This window comes from Schistocerca piceifrons, unplaced genomic scaffold, assembly GCF_021461385.2.
Source record: "Schistocerca piceifrons isolate TAMUIC-IGC-003096 unplaced genomic scaffold, iqSchPice1.1 HiC_scaffold_359, whole genome shotgun sequence".
Taxonomy (NCBI): Eukaryota; Metazoa; Arthropoda; class Insecta; order Orthoptera; family Acrididae; genus Schistocerca; species Schistocerca piceifrons.
The window spans coordinates 13,073-32,231 of record NW_025728580.1 but is presented as its reverse complement, the minus strand read 5'-3'; the positions used below and the strand labels follow the sequence as shown (position 1 = coordinate 32,231).

Here is a 19,159-nt window from a genome sequence, read left to right as displayed (position 1 = left end):
CAAAACTTAGAGAATAAGAAGAGTCAGTTTTCTAGTACTTAAGTCGGCATTGTGCCTTTTGTATTTAATTCCGATGCAATATCTGTGTTTTATCGTCAATAAGAAGGTCAGAGGGATACAGTAAACCTGAAGTGACGCATCGGAATCTATAACTAGTGTCACAGGAATGGTTCAAAACATAGACAGTAAGAAAAGTCAGCTTTCTTGTACTTAAGTCGGCAATGTGCCTTTTGTATTGAATTCCGATGCAATTTCTGTGTTTCATCGTCAAGAAGAAGGTCAGAGCGATACAGTAAACCTGAAGTGAAGCATCGGAATCTATAACTAGTGTCGCAGGAATGGTTCAAACCATAGACAGAAAGAAGAGTCAGTTATCTTGTACTTAAGTCGGCATTGTGCCTTTTGTATTTAATTCCAATGCAATTTCTGTGTTTCAACATCAATAAGAAGGTCAGAGGGATACAGTAAACCTAAAGTGAAGCATCGGAATCTATTACTAGTGTCACAGGAGTGGTTCAAAGCATTGTAAGTTAGAAGAGTCAGTTTTCTTGTACTTAAGTCGGCATTGTGACTTTTCTATTTAATTCCGATGCAATTTCTGTGTTTCATCGTGAATAAGAAGGTCAGAGGGATACCGTAAAAATGAAGTGAAGCATCGGAATCTATAACTAGTATCACAGGAATGTTTCAAATCATAGACAGTAAGAAGAGTCAGTTTTCTTGTACTTAAGTCGGCATTGTGCCTTTTGTATTTAATTCCGATGCAATTTCTGTGTTTTATCGTCAATAAGAAGGTCAGAGGGATACAGTAAACCTGAAGTGACGCATCGGAATCTATAACTAGTGTCACATGAATGGAGCAAACATAGACAGTATAAAGAGTCAGTTTTCTTGTACATTAGTCGGCATTGTGCCTTTTGCATTTAATTCCGATGCAATTTCTGAGTTTCAGCGTCAATAAGAATGTCTGATGGGTACAGTAAACCTGAAGTGAAGCATCGGAATATATAACTAGTATCACAGGAATGGTTCAAAACATAGACAGTAAGAAGAGTCAGTTTTCTTGTACTTAATTCGGCATTGTGCTTTTTGTATTTATTTCCGATTCGATTTCTGCGTTTCATCGTCAATAAGAAGGTCAGAGGGATATAGTAAACCTGAAGTGAAGCATCGGAATCTATATCTAGTGTCACAGGAGTGGATCAAAACATAGACAGTAAGAAGAGTCAGATTTCCTGTACTTAAGTCGGCATTGTGCCATTTGTATTTAATTCCGATGCAATTTCAGTGTTTCATCGTCAATAAGAAGGTCAGAGGGATACGGTAAACCAGAAGTGAAACATCGGAATCTATAGCTAGTGTCACAGCAATGGTTCAAAACATAGACAGTAAGAAGAGTCAGTTTTCTTGTACTTAAGTCGGCATTGTGCCTTTTGTATTTAATTCCGATGCAATTTCCGTGATTCATCGTCAATAATAAGGTCAGAGGGATACAGTAAACCTGAAGTGAAGCATCGGAATCTATAACTAGTGTCACAGGAATGGTTCAAACATAGACAGTAAGAAAAGTCAGTTTTCTTGTACTTAAGTCGGCATTGTGCCTTTTGTATTGAATTCCGATGCAATTTCTGTGTTTCATCGTCAAGAAGAAGGTCAGAGGGATACAGTAAAGCTGAAGTGAAGCATCGGAATCTATAACTAGTGTCACAGGAATAGTTCAAAACTTCGACAGTAAGAAGAGTCAGTTTTCTTGTACTTAAGTCGGCATTGTGCCTTTTGTATTTAATTCCTATGCAATTTCTGTGTTCATCGTCAATAAGGAGGTCAGAGGGATACAGTAAACCTGGAGTAAAGCATCGGAATCTATAACTAGTGTCACATGAATGGTTGAAAATATAGACAGTAAGAAGAGTCAGTTTTCTTGTACTTAAATCGGCATTGTGCCTTTTGTATTTAATTCCGATGCAATTTCTGTGTTTCATCGACAATAAGAAGGTCTGAGGGTACAGTAAACCTGAAGTGAAGCATAGGAATCTATAACTAGTGTCACAGGAATGGTTCAAAACATAGACAGTAAGAAGGGTCAGTTTTCTTGTACTTAAGTCGGCGTTGTGCCTTTTGTATTTAATTCCGATGCAATTTCTGTCTTTCATCGTCAATAAGAAGGTCAGAGGGATACAGTAAAGCTGAAGTGAAGCATCGGAATCTATAACTAGTGTCACAGGAATGGTTCAAAACTTAGACAATAAGAAGAGTCAGTTTTCTAGTACTTAAGTCGGCATTGTGCCTTTTGTATTTAATTCCGATGCAATTTCTGTGTTTCATCGTCAATAAGAAGGTCAGAGGGATACAGTAAACCTGAAGTGAAGCATCGGAATCTATAACTAGTGTCGCAGGAATGGTTCAAACCATAGACAGAAAGAAGAGTCAGTTATCTTGTACTTAAGTCGGCATTGTGCCTTTTGTATTTAATTCCAATGCAATTTCTGTGTTTCAACATCAATAAGAAGGTCAGAGGGATACAGTAAACCTAAAGTGAAGCATCGGAATCTATAACTAGTGTCACAGGAGTGGTTCAAAGCATTGTAAGTTAGAAGAGTCAGTTTTCTTGTACTTAAGTCGGCATTGTGACTTTTCTAATTAATTCCGATGCAATTTCTGTGTTTCATCGTGATAAGAAGGACAGAGGGATACCGTAAAAATGAAGTGAAGCATCGGAATCTATAACTAGTGTCACAGGAATGTTTCAAAACATAGACAGTAAGAAGAGTCAGTTTTTTTGTACTTAATTCGGCATTGTGCTTTTTGTATTTATTTCCGATTCGATTTCTGCGTTTCATCGTCAATAAGTAGGTCAGAGGGATATAGTAAACCTGAAGTGAAGCATCGGAATCTATATCTAGTGTCACAGGAACGGATCAAAACATAGACAGTAAGAAGAGTCAGATTTCCTGTACTTAAGTCGGCATTGTGCCTTTTGTATTTAATTCCGATGCAATTTCAGTGTTTCATCGTCAATAAGAAGGTCAGAGGGATACGGTAAACCAGAAGTGAAACATCGGAATCTATAGCTAGTGTCACTGCAATGGTTCAAACATAGACAGTAAGAAAAGTCAGTTTTCTTGTACTTAAGTCGGCATTGTGCCTTTTGTATTGAATTCCGATGCAATTTCTGTGTTTCATCGTCAAGAAGAAGGTCAGAGGGATACAGTAAACCTGAAATGAAGCATCGGAATCTATAACTAGTGTCACAGGAATAGTTCAAAACTTCGACAGTAAGAAGAGTCAGTTTTCTTGTACTTAAGTCGGCATTGTGCCTTTTGTATTTAATTCCTATGCAATTTCTGTGTTCATCGTCAATAAGGAGGTCAGAGGGATACAGTAAACCTGGAGTAAAGCATCGGAATCTATAACTAGTGTCACATGAATGGTTGAAAATATAGACAGTAAGAAGAGTCAGTTTTCTTGTACTTAAATCGGCATTGTGCCTTTTGTATTTAATTCCGATGCAATTTCTGTGTTTCAGCGACAATAAGAAGGTCTGAGGGTACAGTAAACCTGAAGTGAAGCATAGGAATCTATAACTAGTGTCACAGGAATGGTTCAAAAGATAGACAGTAAGAAGGGTCAGTTTTCTTGTACTTAAGTCGGCGTTGTGCCTTTTGTATTTAATTCCGATGCAATTTCTCTCTTTCATCGTCAATAAGAAGGTCAGAGGGATACAGTAAAGCTGAAGTGAAGCATCGGAATCTATAACTAGTGTCACAGGAATGGTTCAAAACTTAGACAATAAGAAGAGTCAGTTTTCTAGTACTTAAGTCGGCATTGTGCCTTTTGTATTTAATTCCGATGCAATTTCTGTGTTTCATCGTCAATAAGAAGGTCAGAGGGATACAGTAAACCTGAAGTGAAGCATCGGAATCTATAACTAGTGTCGCAGGAATGGTTCATACCATAGACAGAAAGAAGAGTCAGTTATCTTGTACTTAAGTCGGCATTGTGCCTTTTGTATTTATTTCCAATGCAATTTCTGTGTTTCAACATCAATAAGAAGGTCAGAGGGATACAGTAAACCTAAAGTGAAGCATCGGAATCTATAACTAGTGTCACAGGAGTGGTTCAAAGCATTGTAAGTTAGAAGAGTCAGTTTTCTTGTACTTAAGTCGGCATTGTGACTTTTCTAATTAATTCCGATGCAATTTCTGTGTTTCATCGTGATAAGAAGGTCAGAGGGACACCGTAAAAATGAAGTGAAGCATCGGAATCTATAACTAGTGTCACAGGAATGTTTCAAAACATAGACAGTAAGAAGAGTCAGTTTTTTTGTACTTAATTCGGCATTGTGCTTTTTGTATTTATTTCCGATTCGATTTCTGCGTTTCATCGTCAATAAGAAGGTCAGAGGGATATAGTAAACCTGAAGTGAAGCATCGGAATCTATATCTAGTGTCACAGGAACGGATCAAAACATAGACAGTAAGAAGAGTCAGATTTCCTGTACTTAAGTCGGCATTGTGCCTTTTGTATTTAATTCCGATGCAATTTCAGTGTTTCATCGTCAATAAGAAGGTCAGAGGGATACGGTAAACCAGAAGTGAAACATCGGAATCTATAGCTAGTGTCACTGCAATGGTTCAAAACATAGACAGTAAGAAGAGTCAGTTTTCTTGTACTTAAGTCGGCATTGTGCCTTTTGTATTTAATTCCGATGCAATTTCCGTGTTTCATCGTCAATAATAAGGTCAGAGGGATACAGTAAACCTGAAGTGAAGCATCGGAATCTATAACTAGTGTCACAGGAATGGTTCAAACATAGACAGTAAGAAAAGTCAGTTTTCTTGTACTTAAGTCGGCATTGTGCCTTTTGTATTGAATTCCGATGCAATTTCTGTGTTTCATCGTCAAGAAGAAGGTCAGAGGGATACAGTAAACCTGAAGTGAAGCATCGGAATCTATAACTAGTGTCACAGGAATAGTTCATAACTTCGACAGTAAGAAGAGTCAGTTTTCTTGTACTTAAGTCGGCATTGTGCCTTTTGTATTTAATTCCTATGCAATTTCTGTGTTCATCGTCAATAAGGAGGTCAGAGGGACACAGTAAACCTGGAGTAAAGCATCGGAATCTATAACTAGTGTCACATGAATGGTTGAAAATATAGACAGTAAGAAGAGTCAGTTTTCTTGTACTTAAATCGGCATTGTGCCTTTTGTATTAAATTCCGATGTAATTTCTGTGTTTCATCGTGAACAAGAGGGTCAGAGGGATACAGTAAACCTGAAGTGAAGCATCGGAATCTATAACTAGTGTCACATTAATGGTTCAAAACATAGACAGTAAGAAGAGTCAGTTTTCTTGTACTTAATTAGGGCGTTGTGCCATTTGTATTTATTTCCGATGCAATTTCTGTGTTTCATCGACAATAAGAAGGTCTGAGGGTACAGTAAACCTGAAGTGAAGCATAGAAATCTATAACTAGTGTCACAGGAATGGTTCAAAACTTCGACAGTAAGAAGAGTCAGTTTTCTTGTACTTAAGTCGGCATTGTGCCTTTTGTATTTAATTCCTATGCAATTTCTGTGTTCATCGTCAATAAGGAGGTCAGAGGGATACAGTAAACCTGGAGTAAAGCATCGGAATCTATAACTAGTGTCACATGAATGGTTGAAAATATAGACAGTAAGAAGAGTCAGTTTTCTTGTACTTAAATCGGCATTGTGCCTTTTGTATTTAATTCCGATGCAATTTCTGTGTTTCAGCGACAATAAGAAGGTCTGAGGGTACAGTAAACCTGAAGTGAAGATTAGGAATCTATAACTTGTGTCACAGGAATGGTTCAAAAGATAGACAGTAAGAAGGGTCAGTTTTCTTGTACTTAAGTCGGCGTTGTGCCTTTTGTATTTAATTCCGATGCAATTTCTGTCTTTCATCGTCAATAAGAAGGTCAGAGGGATACAGTAAAGCTGAAGTGAAGCATCGGAATCTATAACTAGTGTCACAGGAATGGTTCAAAACTTAGACAATAAGAAGAGTCAGTTTTCTAGTACTTAAGTCGGCATTGTGCCTTTTGTATTTAATTCCGATGCAATTTCTGTGTTTCATCGTCAATAAGAAGGTCAGAGGGATACAGTAAACCTGAAGTGAAGCATCGGAATCTATAACTAGTGTCGCAGGAATGGTTCATACCATAGACAGAAAGAAGAGTCAGTTATCTTGTACTTAAGTCGGCATTGTGCCTTTTGTATTTATTTCCAATGCAATTTCTGTGTTTCAACATCAATAAGAAGGTCAGAGGGATACAGTAAACCTAAAGTGAAGCATCGGAATCTATAACTAGTGTCACAGGAGTGGTTCAAAGCATTGTAAGTTAGAAGAGTCAGTTTTCTTGTACTTAAGTCGGCATTGTGACTTTTCTAATTAATTCCGATGCAATTTCTGTGTTTCATCGTGATAAGAAGGTCAGAGGGACACCGTAAAAATGAAGTGAAGCATCGGAATCTATAACTAGTGTCACAGGAATGTTTCAAAACATAGACAGTAAGAAGAGTCAGTTTTTTTGTACTTAATTCGGCATTGTGCTTTTTGTATTTATTTCCGATTCGATTTCTGCGTTTCATCGTCAATAAGAAGGTCAGAGGGATATAGTAAACCTGAAGTGAAGCATCGGAATCTATATCTAGTGTCACAGGAACGGATCAAAACATAGACAGTAAGAAGAGTCAGATTTCCTGTACTTAAGTCGGCATTGTGCCTTTTGTATTTAATTCCGATGCAATTTCAGTGTTTCATCGTCAATAAGAAGGTCAGAGGGATACGGTAAACCAGAAGTGAAACATCGGAATCTATAGCTAGTGTCACTGCAATGGTTCAAAACATAGACAGTAAGAAGAGTCAGTTTTCTTGTACTTAAGTCGGCATTGTGCCTTTTGTATTTAATTCCGATGCAATTTCCGTGTTTCATCGTCAATAATAAGGTCAGAGGGATACAGTAAACCTGAAGTGAAGCATCGGAATCTATAACTAGTGTCACAGGAATGGTTCAAACATAGACAGTACGAAAAGTCAGTTTTCTTGTACTTAAGTCGGAATTGTGCCTTTTGTATTGAATTCCGATGCAATTTCTGTGTTTCATCGTCAAGAAGAAGGTCAGAGGGATACAGTAAGCCTGAAGTGAAGCATCGGAATCTATAACTAGTGTCACAGGAATAGTTCATAACTTCGACAGTAAGAAGAGTCAGTTTTCTTGTACTTAAGTCGGCATTGTGCCTTTTGTATTTAATTCCTATGCAATTTCTGTGTTCATCGTCAATAAGGAGGTCAGAGGGACACAGTAAACCTGGAGTAAAGCATCGGAATCTATAACTAGTGTCACATGAATGGTTGAAAATATAGACAGTAAGAAGAGTCAGTTTTGTTGTACTTAAATCGGCATTGTGCCTTTTGTATTAAATTCCGATGCAATTTCTGTGTTTCATCGTGAACAAGAGGGTCAGAGGGATACAGTAAACCTGAAGTGAAGCATCGGAATCTATAACTAGTGTCACATTAATGGTTCAAAACATAGACAGTAAGAAGAGTCAGTTTTCTTGTACTTAATTAGGGCGTTGTGCCATTTGTATTTATTTCCGATGCAATTTCTGTGTTTCATCGACAATAAGAAGGTCTGAGGGTACAGTAAACCTGAAGTGAAGCATCGGAATCTATAACTAGTGTCACAGGAATGGTTCAAAACATAGACAGTAAGAAGGGTCAGTTTTCTTGTACTTAAGTCTGCGTGTGCCTTTTGTATTTAATTCCGATGCAATTTCTGTCTTTCATCGTCAATAATAAGGTCAGAGGGATACAGTAAAGCTGAAGTGAAGCATCGGAATCTATTACTAGTGTCACAGGAATGGTTCAAAACTTAGAGAATAAGAAGAGTCAGTTTTCTAGTACTTAAGTCGGCATTGTGCCTTTTGTATTTAATTCCGATGCAATATCTGTGTTTTATCGTCAATAAGAAGGTCAGAGGGATACAGTAAACCTGAAGTGACGCATCGGAATCTATAACTAGTGTCACAGGAATGGTTCAAAACATAGACAGTAAGAAAAGTCAGCTTTCTTGTACTTAAGTCGGCAATGTGCCTTTTGTATTGAATTCCGATGCAATTTCTGTGTTTCATCGTCAAGAAGAAGGTCAGAGCGATACAGTAAACCTGAAGTGAAGCATCGGAATCTATAACTAGTGTCGCAGGAATGGTTCAAACCATAGACAGAAAGAAGAGTCAGTTATCTTGTACTTAAGTCGGCATTGTGCCTTTTGTATTTAATTCCAATGCAATTTCTGTGTTTCAACATCAATAAGAAGGTCAGAGGGATACAGTAAACCTAAAGTGAAGCATCGGAATCTATTACTAGTGTCACAGGAGTGGTTCAAAGCATTGTAAGTTAGAAGAGTCAGTTTTCTTGTACTTAAGTCGGCATTGTGACTTTTCTATTTAATTCCGATGCAATTTCTGTGTTTCATCGTGAATAAGAAGGTCAGAGGGATACCGTAAAAATGAAGTGAAGCATCGGAATCTATAACTAGTATCACAGGAATGTTTCAAATCATAGACAGTAAGAAGAGTCAGTTTTCTTGTACTTAAGTCGGCATTGTGCCTTTTGTATTTAATTCCGATGCAATTTCTGTGTTTTATCGTCAATAAGAAGGTCAGAGGGATACAGTAAACCTGAAGTGACGCATCGGAATCTATAACTAGTGTCACATGAATGGAGCAAACATAGACAGTATAAAGAGTCAGTTTTCTTGTACATTAGTCGGCATTGTGCCTTTTGCATTTAATTCCGATGCAATTTCTGAGTTTCAGCGTCAATAAGAATGTCTGATGGGTACAGTAAACCTGAAGTGAAGCATCGGAATATATAACTAGTATCACAGGAATGGTTCAAAACATAGACAGTAAGAAGAGTCAGTTTTCTTGTACTTAATTCGGCATTGTGCTTTTTGTATTTATTTCCGATTCGATTTCTGCGTTTCATCGTCAATAAGAAGGTCAGAGGGATATAGTAAACCTGAAGTGAAGCATCGGAATCTATATCTAGTGTCACAGGAGTGGATCAAAACATAGACAGTAAGAAGAGTCAGATTTCCTGTACTTAAGTCGGCATTGTGCCATTTGTATTTAATTCCGATGCAATTTCAGTGTTTCATCGTCAATAAGAAGGTCAGAGGGATACGGTAAACCAGAAGTGAAACATCGGAATCTATAGCTAGTGTCACAGCAATGGTTCAAAACATAGACAGTAAGAAGAGTCAGTTTTCTTGTACTTAAGTCGGCATTGTGCCTTTTGTATTTAATTCCGATGCAATTTCCGTGATTCATCGTCAATAATAAGGTCAGAGGGATACAGTAAACCTGAAGTGAAGCATCGGAATCTATAACTAGTGTCACAGGAATGGTTCAAACATAGACAGTAAGAAAAGTCAGTTTTCTTGTACTTAAGTCGGCATTGTGCCTTTTGTATTGAATTCCGATGCAATTTCTGTGTTTCATCGTCAAGAAGAAGGTCAGAGGGATACAGTAAAGCTGAAGTGAAGCATCGGAATCTATAACTAGTGTCACAGGAATAGTTCAAAACTTCGACAGTAAGAAGAGTCAGTTTTCTTGTACTTAAGTCGGCATTGTGCCTTTTGTATTTAATTCCTATGCAATTTCTGTGTTCATCGTCAATAAGGAGGTCAGAGGGATACAGTAAACCTGGAGTAAAGCATCGGAATCTATAACTAGTGTCACATGAATGGTTGAAAATATAGACAGTAAGAAGAGTCAGTTTTCTTGTACTTAAATCGGCATTGTGCCTTTTGTATTTAATTCCGATGCAATTTCTGTGTTTCATCGACAATAAGAAGGTCTGAGGGTACAGTAAACCTGAAGTGAAGCATAGGAATCTATAACTAGTGTCACAGGAATGGTTCAAAACATAGACAGTAAGAAGGGTCAGTTTTCTTGTACTTAAGTCGGCGTTGTGCCTTTTGTATTTAATTCCGATGCAATTTCTGTCTTTCATCGTCAATAAGAAGGTCAGAGGGATACAGTAAAGCTGAAGTGAAGCATCGGAATCTATAACTAGTGTCACAGGAATGGTTCAAAACTTAGACAATAAGAAGAGTCAGTTTTCTAGTACTTAAGTCGGCATTGTGCCTTTTGTATTTAATTCCGATGCAATTTCTGTGTTTCATCGTCAATAAGAAGGTCAGAGGGATACAGTAAACCTGAAGTGAAGCATCGGAATCTATAACTAGTGTCGCAGGAATGGTTCAAACCATAGACAGAAAGAAGAGTCAGTTATCTTGTACTTAAGTCGGCACTGTGCCTTTTGTATTTAATTCCAATGCAATTTCTGTGTTTCAACATCAATAAGAAGGTCAGAGGGATACAGTAAACCTAAAGTGAAGCATCGGAATCTATAACTAGTGTCACAGGAGTGGTTCAAAGCATTGTAAGTTAGAAGAGTCAGTTTTCTTGTACTTAAGTCGGCATTGTGACTTTTCTAATTAATTCCGATGCAATTTCTGTGTTTCATCGTGATAAGAAGGACAGAGGGATACCGTAAAAATGAAGTGAAGCATCGGAATCTATAACTAGTGTCACAGGAATGTTTCAAAACATAGACAGTAAGAAGAGTCAGTTTTTTTGTACTTAATTCGGCATTGTGCTTTTTGTATTTATTTCCGATTCGATTTCTGCGTTTCATCGTCAATAAGTAGGTCAGAGGGATATAGTAAACCTGAAGTGAAGCATCGGAATCTATATCTAGTGTCACAGGAACGGATCAAAACATAGACAGTAAGAAGAGTCAGATTTCCTGTACTTAAGTCGGCATTGTGCCTTTTGTATTTAATTCCGATGCAATTTCAGTGTTTCATCGTCAATAAGAAGGTCAGAGGGATACGGTAAACCAGAAGTGAAACATCGGAATCTATAGCTAGTGTCACTGCAATGGTTCAAACATAGACAGTAAGAAAAGTCAGTTTTCTTGTACTTAAGTCGGCATTGTGCCTTTTGTATTGAATTCCGATGCAATTTCTGTGTTTCATCGTCAAGAAGAAGGTCAGAGGGATACAGTAAACCTGAAATGAAGCATCGGAATCTATAACTAGTGTCACAGGAATAGTTCAAAACTTCGACAGTAAGAAGAGTCAGTTTTCTTGTACTTAAGTCGGCATTGTGCCTTTTGTATTTAATTCCTATGCAATTTCTGTGTTCATCGTCAATAAGGAGGTCAGAGGGATACAGTAAACCTGGAGTAAAGCATCGGAATCTATAACTAGTGTCACATGAATGGTTGAAAATATAGACAGTAAGAAGAGTCAGTTTTCTTGTACTTAAATCGGCATTGTGCCTTTTGTATTTAATTCCGATGCAATTTCTGTGTTTCAGCGACAATAAGAAGGTCTGAGGGTACAGTAAACCTGAAGTGAAGCATAGGAATCTATAACTAGTGTCACAGGAATGGTTCAAAAGATAGACAGTAAGAAGGGTCAGTTTTCTTGTACTTAAGTCGGCGTTGTGCCTTTTGTATTTAATTCCGATGCAATTTCTCTCTTTCATCGTCAATAAGAAGGTCAGAGGGATACAGTAAAGCTGAAGTGAAGCATCGGAATCTATAACTAGTGTCACAGGAATGGTTCAAAACTTAGACAATAAGAAGAGTCAGTTTTCTAGTACTTAAGTCGGCATTGTGCCTTTTGTATTTAATTCCGATGCAATTTCTGTGTTTCATCGTCAATAAGAAGGTCAGAGGGATACAGTAAACCTGAAGTGAAGCATCGGAATCTATAACTAGTGTCGCAGGAATGGTTCATACCATAGACAGAAAGAAGAGTCAGTTATCTTGTACTTAAGTCGGCATTGTGCCTTTTGTATTTATTTCCAATGCAATTTCTGTGTTTCAACATCAATAAGAAGGTCAGAGGGATACAGTAAACCTAAAGTGAAGCATCGGAATCTATAACTAGTGTCACAGGAGTGGTTCAAAGCATTGTAAGTTAGAAGAGTCAGTTTTCTTGTACTTAACACTCTCTGTACCAGGCCTATTTTATGCACCCGTCCCTAGAAACCGGGCAATTTTACCAATATTAAAAAAATTACTGCATCAAATCTACTGTTTGGATTGTGGCAAATTTGGTACCATCTTGAAGCTGCACATTTCTACTTTAATTCTGAGTGAAAGAAACTACTTTACAATGCACAGCTTTAAGGTACAGTTATAGAAATCACTTAGATGTTTTAAGAATTTAGAAAAAGTCATACGAATAAGGGAATACAATTGTGATTTATTTTTAACCAAAATTGTGGCACTACATTACATGTTTCTGATAGTATACAGTATTACATATAAATTTCACACAGAATCATATTGTTTTTTAGTGTGGAAAATTTTAAAGCAAGGTTCCAGGCAGAGTGCAACGCCACACTGTTCACATTCGTATCGTGTCTCTTTGCGAGAAGCCTTGCCACTCTGTTTCTTGCTCCTGGAACTGCACACGTGACACACACGAGCAGCATACTTCTTAGTAGTTGCAGGTATGTGCTGCAAAAAATGTCTCTTTGTTAGCCGACCTACAGTTCCTTCATTTCTTGGAATGAATTCAAGTGTGTCGTCTTCAACAAGCTGAACTGCAAGCACTGTTATAAAGTCTGTTATTGTAATTTTCTTCCTGTGCACTGCATTGTACAGCCAAAATGCATTTGATACTCCCATAAGCAGCAAATGGAAATATAATTTTCGCCACCATTTCACAGTTCTGTGCTGGAACGGATTGTACTGCAGGCGTTGGTCTCCAATATCCACTCCAATTTTATTGAGGTTGTAATCAAGTACCTGAAGTGGTTTCAATACTACAGACCCATTTCTCTTAGTATGCGTACCAAATGTTGCTTGATGCCTTGTAGACAATGTATACACATCTCTCTTATCTTTCCACTTCATTGCCAATACATTATCTTTACGCCGAAAAGACATTTCGCCCTTTTTCAGCGTAGCAGATACTAAATCTTTAGGCAATCCTTTCCTGGATTTGTTCACAGTACCAACAGCTCCAGTGCCTTTCTCTGCCAGTTGCTGAAATAGCTCTGGACTGGAATAAAATCGATCTAAATACACAGTGTGGCCTTTGTTCAGCAAGCTGCTGTCAGACAACAATCGCAAAATAACCGCAGACGAAGAATTGTCAACAATATGCTTACCAGCATAAACTTCAAAATTTACAACATAGCCACTACTGGCTTCAGCAACAGCATATACTTTCAGTCCATACTTATGAGGCTTATTTTGCATGTAAACACGGAAACTCACACGACCTCGAAATGGGCAAATTCCTTCATCAATTGTCACTTTTTCTGAGGGACGATATGCCTGGATACATCGCTCCTTCAAATTATTATAATATGGCAAAACTTTGTAAAGTGGATGAAATCCATCTTCGCCTGGTTTTTTCTGATTTGAATTGTCAACAAGATGCAAGCATGACAGTATCTGAGTGAAACGCAAACGGCTCATGACATGGGGACAAAAGTTACAACTAAGAACAGGATTAGTGCTCCAATGGTCCGCAATTTTGGGCTTTTTCGAAACACACATGTGGAAAATAATACCCAAGAAACGCCTCATCTCACTTATAGTCACTGGCTTCCACGAACTCAAAACTGAATGGGGCTTCAGATTATTTCCTCTTCTTTTCTTCTGTATTGTCTGTGATGCATACAAATTTGTCTGTCTCTTAAGTTCATTTACGTCACTGTCAGTAAGGAACACTTTACTGCAATCCAGTACAGAACTCGACTCATCAATATCCACTAGTATCTGCCTGGGTGTCGTGTTGACAGGCAGAGGTCGGTAGGTGTCAACTGCAGTCCACTCACTGTCTTTCGGATACGGCACAGCTGCTGGATTTGAAGCAACACCTTCAACATCATTCTCGTCTTCATCTGAAGACAAACTGTCATCAATCTCGTCTTCTAAAAAGAATATCACATTATGTGTAACTACATACATCGTTTACACATGTTCAACAGATATGTGCGTACTGCACAATTACGTGGAAAATTCGGAAATACGTACCTTCAAACACACCATTGCATTCAGAATCGTCTGAATCACTCTCTACATTATCCAGAGTGTCGCTATGATTGATCAAATCCGCAATTTCTGCGTCTGATAAACCGCGCCGAAACATGATGACAAACAACTGAATGATATACAGACTGAGAACGCAAAGATAAGTTTTAACATGAATTACAGCGCTGCCGTGACATCTATGGACGCATTTTGTTAATAAACATCTGAAAAACGTATAGCGCTGGCCAAACCCGTAGAAATAACGTTGCAGTGTTTTGAATGAAATTAAATGTAGCGGCCCGTAAATTTTACGGGCTTGGTGATTTTCGCGCGATCCCAGGCCCGTAAATTTTACGGGCTTGGCGCTTAGAGTGTTAAGTCGGCATTGTGACTTTTCTAATTAATTCCGATGCAATTTCTGTGTTTCATCGTGATAAGAAGGTCAGAGGGACACCGTAAAAATGAAGTGAAGCATCGGAATCTATAACTAGTGTCACAGGAATGTTTCAAAACATAGACAGTAAGAAGAGTCAGTTTTTTTGTACTTAATTCGGCATTGTGCTTTTTGTATTTATTTCCGATTCGATTTCTGCGTTTCATCGTCAATAAGAAGGTCAGAGGGATATAGTAAACCTGAAGTGAAGCATCGGAATCTATATCTAGTGTCACAGGAACGGATCAAAACATAGACAGTAAGAAGAGTCAGATTTCCTGTACTTAAGTCGGCATTGTGCCTTTTGTATTTAATTCCGATGCAATTTCAGTGTTTCATCGTCAATAAGAAGGTCAGAGGGATACGGTAAACCAGAAGTGAAACATCGGAATCTATAGCTAGTGTCACTGCAATGGTTCAAAACATAGACAGTAAGAAGAGTCAGTTTTCTTGTACTTAAGTCGGCATTGTGCCTTTTGTATTTAATTCCGATGCAATTTCCGTGTTTCATCGTCAATAATAAGGTCAGAGGGATACAGTAAACCTGAAGTGAAGCATCGGAATCTATAACTAGTGTCACAGGAATGGTTCAAACATAGACAGTAAGAAAAGTCAGTTTTCTTGTACTTAAGTCGGCATTGTGCCTTTTGTATTGAATTCCGATGCAATTTCTGTGTTTCATCGTCAAGAAGAAGGTCAGAGGGATACAGTAAACCTGAAGTGAAGCATCGGAATCTATAACTAGTGTCACAGGAATAGTTCATAACTTCGACAGTAAGAAGAGTCAGTTTTCTTGTACTTAAGTCGGCATTGTGCCTTTTGTATTTAATTCCTATGCAATTTCTGTGTTCATCGTCAATAAGGAGGTCAGAGGGACACAGTAAACCTGGAGTAAAGCATCGGAATCTATAACTAGTGTCACATGAATGGTTGAAAATATAGACAGTAAGAAGAGTCAGTTTTCTTGTACTTAAATCGGCATTGTGCCTTTTGTATTAAATTCCGATGTAATTTCTGTGTTTCATCGTGAACAAGAGGGTCAGAGGGATACAGTAAACCTGAAGTGAAGCATCGGAATCTATAACTAGTGTCACATTAATGGTTCAAAACATAGACAGTAAGAAGAGTCAGTTTTCTTGTACTTAATTAGGGCGTTGTGCCATTTGTATTTATTTCCGATGCAATTTCTGTGTTTCATCGACAATAAGAAGGTCTGAGGGTACAGTAAACCTGAAGTGAAGCATAGAAATCTATAACTAGTGTCACAGGAATGGTTCAAAACTTCGACAGTAAGAAGAGTCAGTTTTCTTGTACTTAAGTCGGCATTGTGCCTTTTGTATTTAATTCCTATGCAATTTCTGTGTTCATCGTCAATAAGGAGGTCAGAGGGATACAGTAAACCTGGAGTAAAGCATCGGAATCTATAACTAGTGTCACATGAATGGTTGAAAATATAGACAGTAAGAAGAGTCAGTTTTCTTGTACTTAAATCGGCATTGTGCCTTTTGTATTTAATTCCGATGCAATTTCTGTGTTTCAGCGACAATAAGAAGGTCTGAGGGTACAGTAAACCTGAAGTGAAGATTAGGAATCTATAACTTGTGTCACAGGAATGGTTCAAAAGATAGACAGTAAGAAGGGTCAGTTTTCTTGTACTTAAGTCGGCGTTGTGCCTTTTGTATTTAATTCCGATGCAATTTCTGTCTTTCATCGTCAATAAGAAGGTCAGAGGGATACAGTAAAGCTGAAGTGAAGCATCGGAATCTATAACTAGTGTCACAGGAATGGTTCAAAACTTAGACAATAAGAAGAGTCAGTTTTCTAGTACTTAAGTCGGCATTGTGCCTTTTGTATTTAATTCCGATGCAATTTCTGTGTTTCATCGTCAATAAGAAGGTCAGAGGGATACAGTAAACCTGAAGTGAAGCATCGGAATCTATAACTAGTGTCGCAGGAATGGTTCATACCATAGACAGAAAGAAGAGTCAGTTATCTTGTACTTAAGTCGGCATTGTGCCTTTTGTATTTATTTCCAATGCAATTTCTGTGTTTCAACATCAATAAGAAGGTCAGAGGGATACAGTAAACCTAAAGTGAAGCATCGGAATCTATAACTAGTGTCACAGGAGTGGTTCAAAGCATTGTAAGTTAGAAGAGTCAGTTTTCTTGTACTTAAGTCGGCATTGTGACTTTTCTAATTAATTCCGATGCAATTTCTGTGTTTCATCGTGATAAGAAGGTCAGAGGGACACCGTAAAAATGAAGTGAAGCATCGGAATCTATAACTAGTGTCACAGGAATGTTTCAAAACATAGACAGTAAGAAGAGTCAGTTTTTTTGTACTTAATTCGGCATTGTGCTTTTTGTATTTATTTCCGATTCGATTTCTGCGTTTCATCGTCAATAAGAAGGTCAGAGGGATATAGTAAACCTGAAGTGAAGCATCGGAATCTATATCTAGTGTCACAGGAACGGATCAAAACATAGACAGTAAGAAGAGTCAGATTTCCTGTACTTAAGTCGGCATTGTGCCTTTTGTATTTAATTCCGATGCAATTTCAGTGTTTCATCGTCAATAAGAAGGTCAGAGGGATACGGTAAACCAGAAGTGAAACATCGGAATCTATAGCTAGTGTCACTGCAATGGTTCAAAACATAGACAGTAAGAAGAGTCAGTTTTCTTGTACTTAAGTCGGCATTGTGCCTTTTGTATTTAATTCCGATGCAATTTCCGTGTTTCATCGTCAATAATAAGGTCAGAGGGATACAGTAAACCTGAAGTGAAGCATCGGAATCTATAACTAGTGTCACAGGAATGGTTCAAACATAGACAGTACGAAAAGTCAGTTTTCTTGTACTTAAGTCGGCATTGTGCCTTTTGTATTGAATTCCGATGCAATTTCTGTGTTTCATCGTCAAGAAGAAGGTCAGAGGGATACAGTAAGCCTGAAGTGAAGCATCGGAATCTATAACTAGTGTCACAGGAATAGTTCATAACTTCGACAGTAAGAAGAGTCAGTTTTCTTGTACTTAAGTCGGCATTGTGCCTTTTGTATTTAATTCCTATGCAATTTCTGTGTTCATCGTCAATAAGGAGGTCAGAGGGACACAGTAAACCTGGAGTAAAGCATCGGAATCTATAACTAGTGTCACATGAATGGTTGAAAATATAGACAGTAAGAAGAGTCAGTTTTGTTGTACTTAAATCGGCATTGTGCCTTTTGTATTAAATTCCGATGCAATTTCTGTGTTTCATCGTGAACAAGAGGGTCAGAGGGATACAGTAAACCTGAAGTGAAGCATCGGAATCTATAACTAGTGTCACATTAATGGTTCAAAACATAGACAGTAAGAAGAGTCAGTTTTCTTGTACTTAATTAGGGCGTTGTGCCATTTGTATTTATTTCCGATGCAATTTCTGTGTTTCATCGACAATAAGAAGGTCTGAGGGTACAGTAAACCTGAAGTGAAGCATAGAAATCTATAACTAGTGTCACAGGAATGGTTCAAAACATAGACAGTAAGAAGGGTCAGTTTTCTTGTACTTAAGTCGGCGTTGTGCCTTTTGTATTTAATTCCGATGCAATTTCTGTCTTTCATCGTCAATAAGAAGGTCAGAGGGATACAGTAAAGCTGAAGTGAAGCATCGGAATCTATAACTAGTGTCACAGGAATGGTTCAAAACTTAGACAATAAGAAGAGTCAGTTTTCTAGCACTTAAGTCGCCATTGTGCCTTTTGTATTTAATTCCGATGCAATTTCTGTGTTTCATCGTCAATAAGAAGGTCAGAGGGATACAGTAAACCTGAAGTGAAGCATCGGAATCTATAACTAGTGTCGCACGAATGGTTCAAACCATAGACAGAAAGAAGAGTCAGTTATCTTGTACTTAAGTCGGCATTGTGCCTTTTGTATATAATTCCAATGCAATTTCTGTGTTTCAACATCAATAAGAAGGTCAGAGGGATACAGTAAACCTAAAGTGAAGCATCGGAATCTATAACTAGTGTCACAGGAGTGGTTCAAAGCATTGTAAGTTAGAAGAGTCAGTTTTCTTGTACTTAAGTCGGCATTGTGACTTTTCTATTTAATTCCGATGCAATTTCTGTGTTTCATCGTGAATAAGAAGGTCAGAGGGATACCGTAAAAATGAAGTGAAGCATCGGAATCTATAACTAGTGTCACAGGAATGTTTCAAAACATAGACAGTAAGAAGAGTCAGTTTTTTTGTACTTAAGTCGGCATTGTGCCTTTTGTATTTAATTCCGATGCAATTTCTGTGTTTTATCGTCAATAAGAAGGTCAGAGGGATACAGTAAACCTGAAGTGACGCATCGGAATCTATAACTAGTGTCACATGAATCGTGCAAACATAGACAGTATAAAGAGTCAGTTTTCTTGTACATTAGTCGGCATTGCGCCTTTTGCATTTAATTCCGATGCAATTTCTGAGTTTCATCGTCAATAAGAATGTCTGATGGGTACAGTAACCCTGAAGTGAAGCATCGGAATCTATAACTAGTGTCACAGGAATGGTTCAAAACATAGACAGTAAGAAGAGTCAGTTTTCTTGTACTTAATTCGGCATTGTGCTTTTTGTATTTAATGCCGATGCGATTTCTGCG

At 37.9% G+C, this 19,159-nt stretch overlaps 1 protein-coding gene across 1 annotated transcript; it reads right to left on the bottom strand.

The window, feature by feature from the left end:
- Positions 1-12,385: 12,385 nt before the first annotated feature.
- On the bottom strand, positions 12,386-14,298 carry LOC124746593 (piggyBac transposable element-derived protein 4-like; the record flags this gene model as incomplete). Its single annotated transcript, XM_047248944.1, has 2 exons — positions 12,386-14,001; positions 14,105-14,298. Coding segments are annotated over 2 exons (1,810 nt in total), but the record flags the coding sequence as incomplete, so codon positions are not given.
- Positions 14,299-19,159: the final 4,861 nt, after the last annotated feature.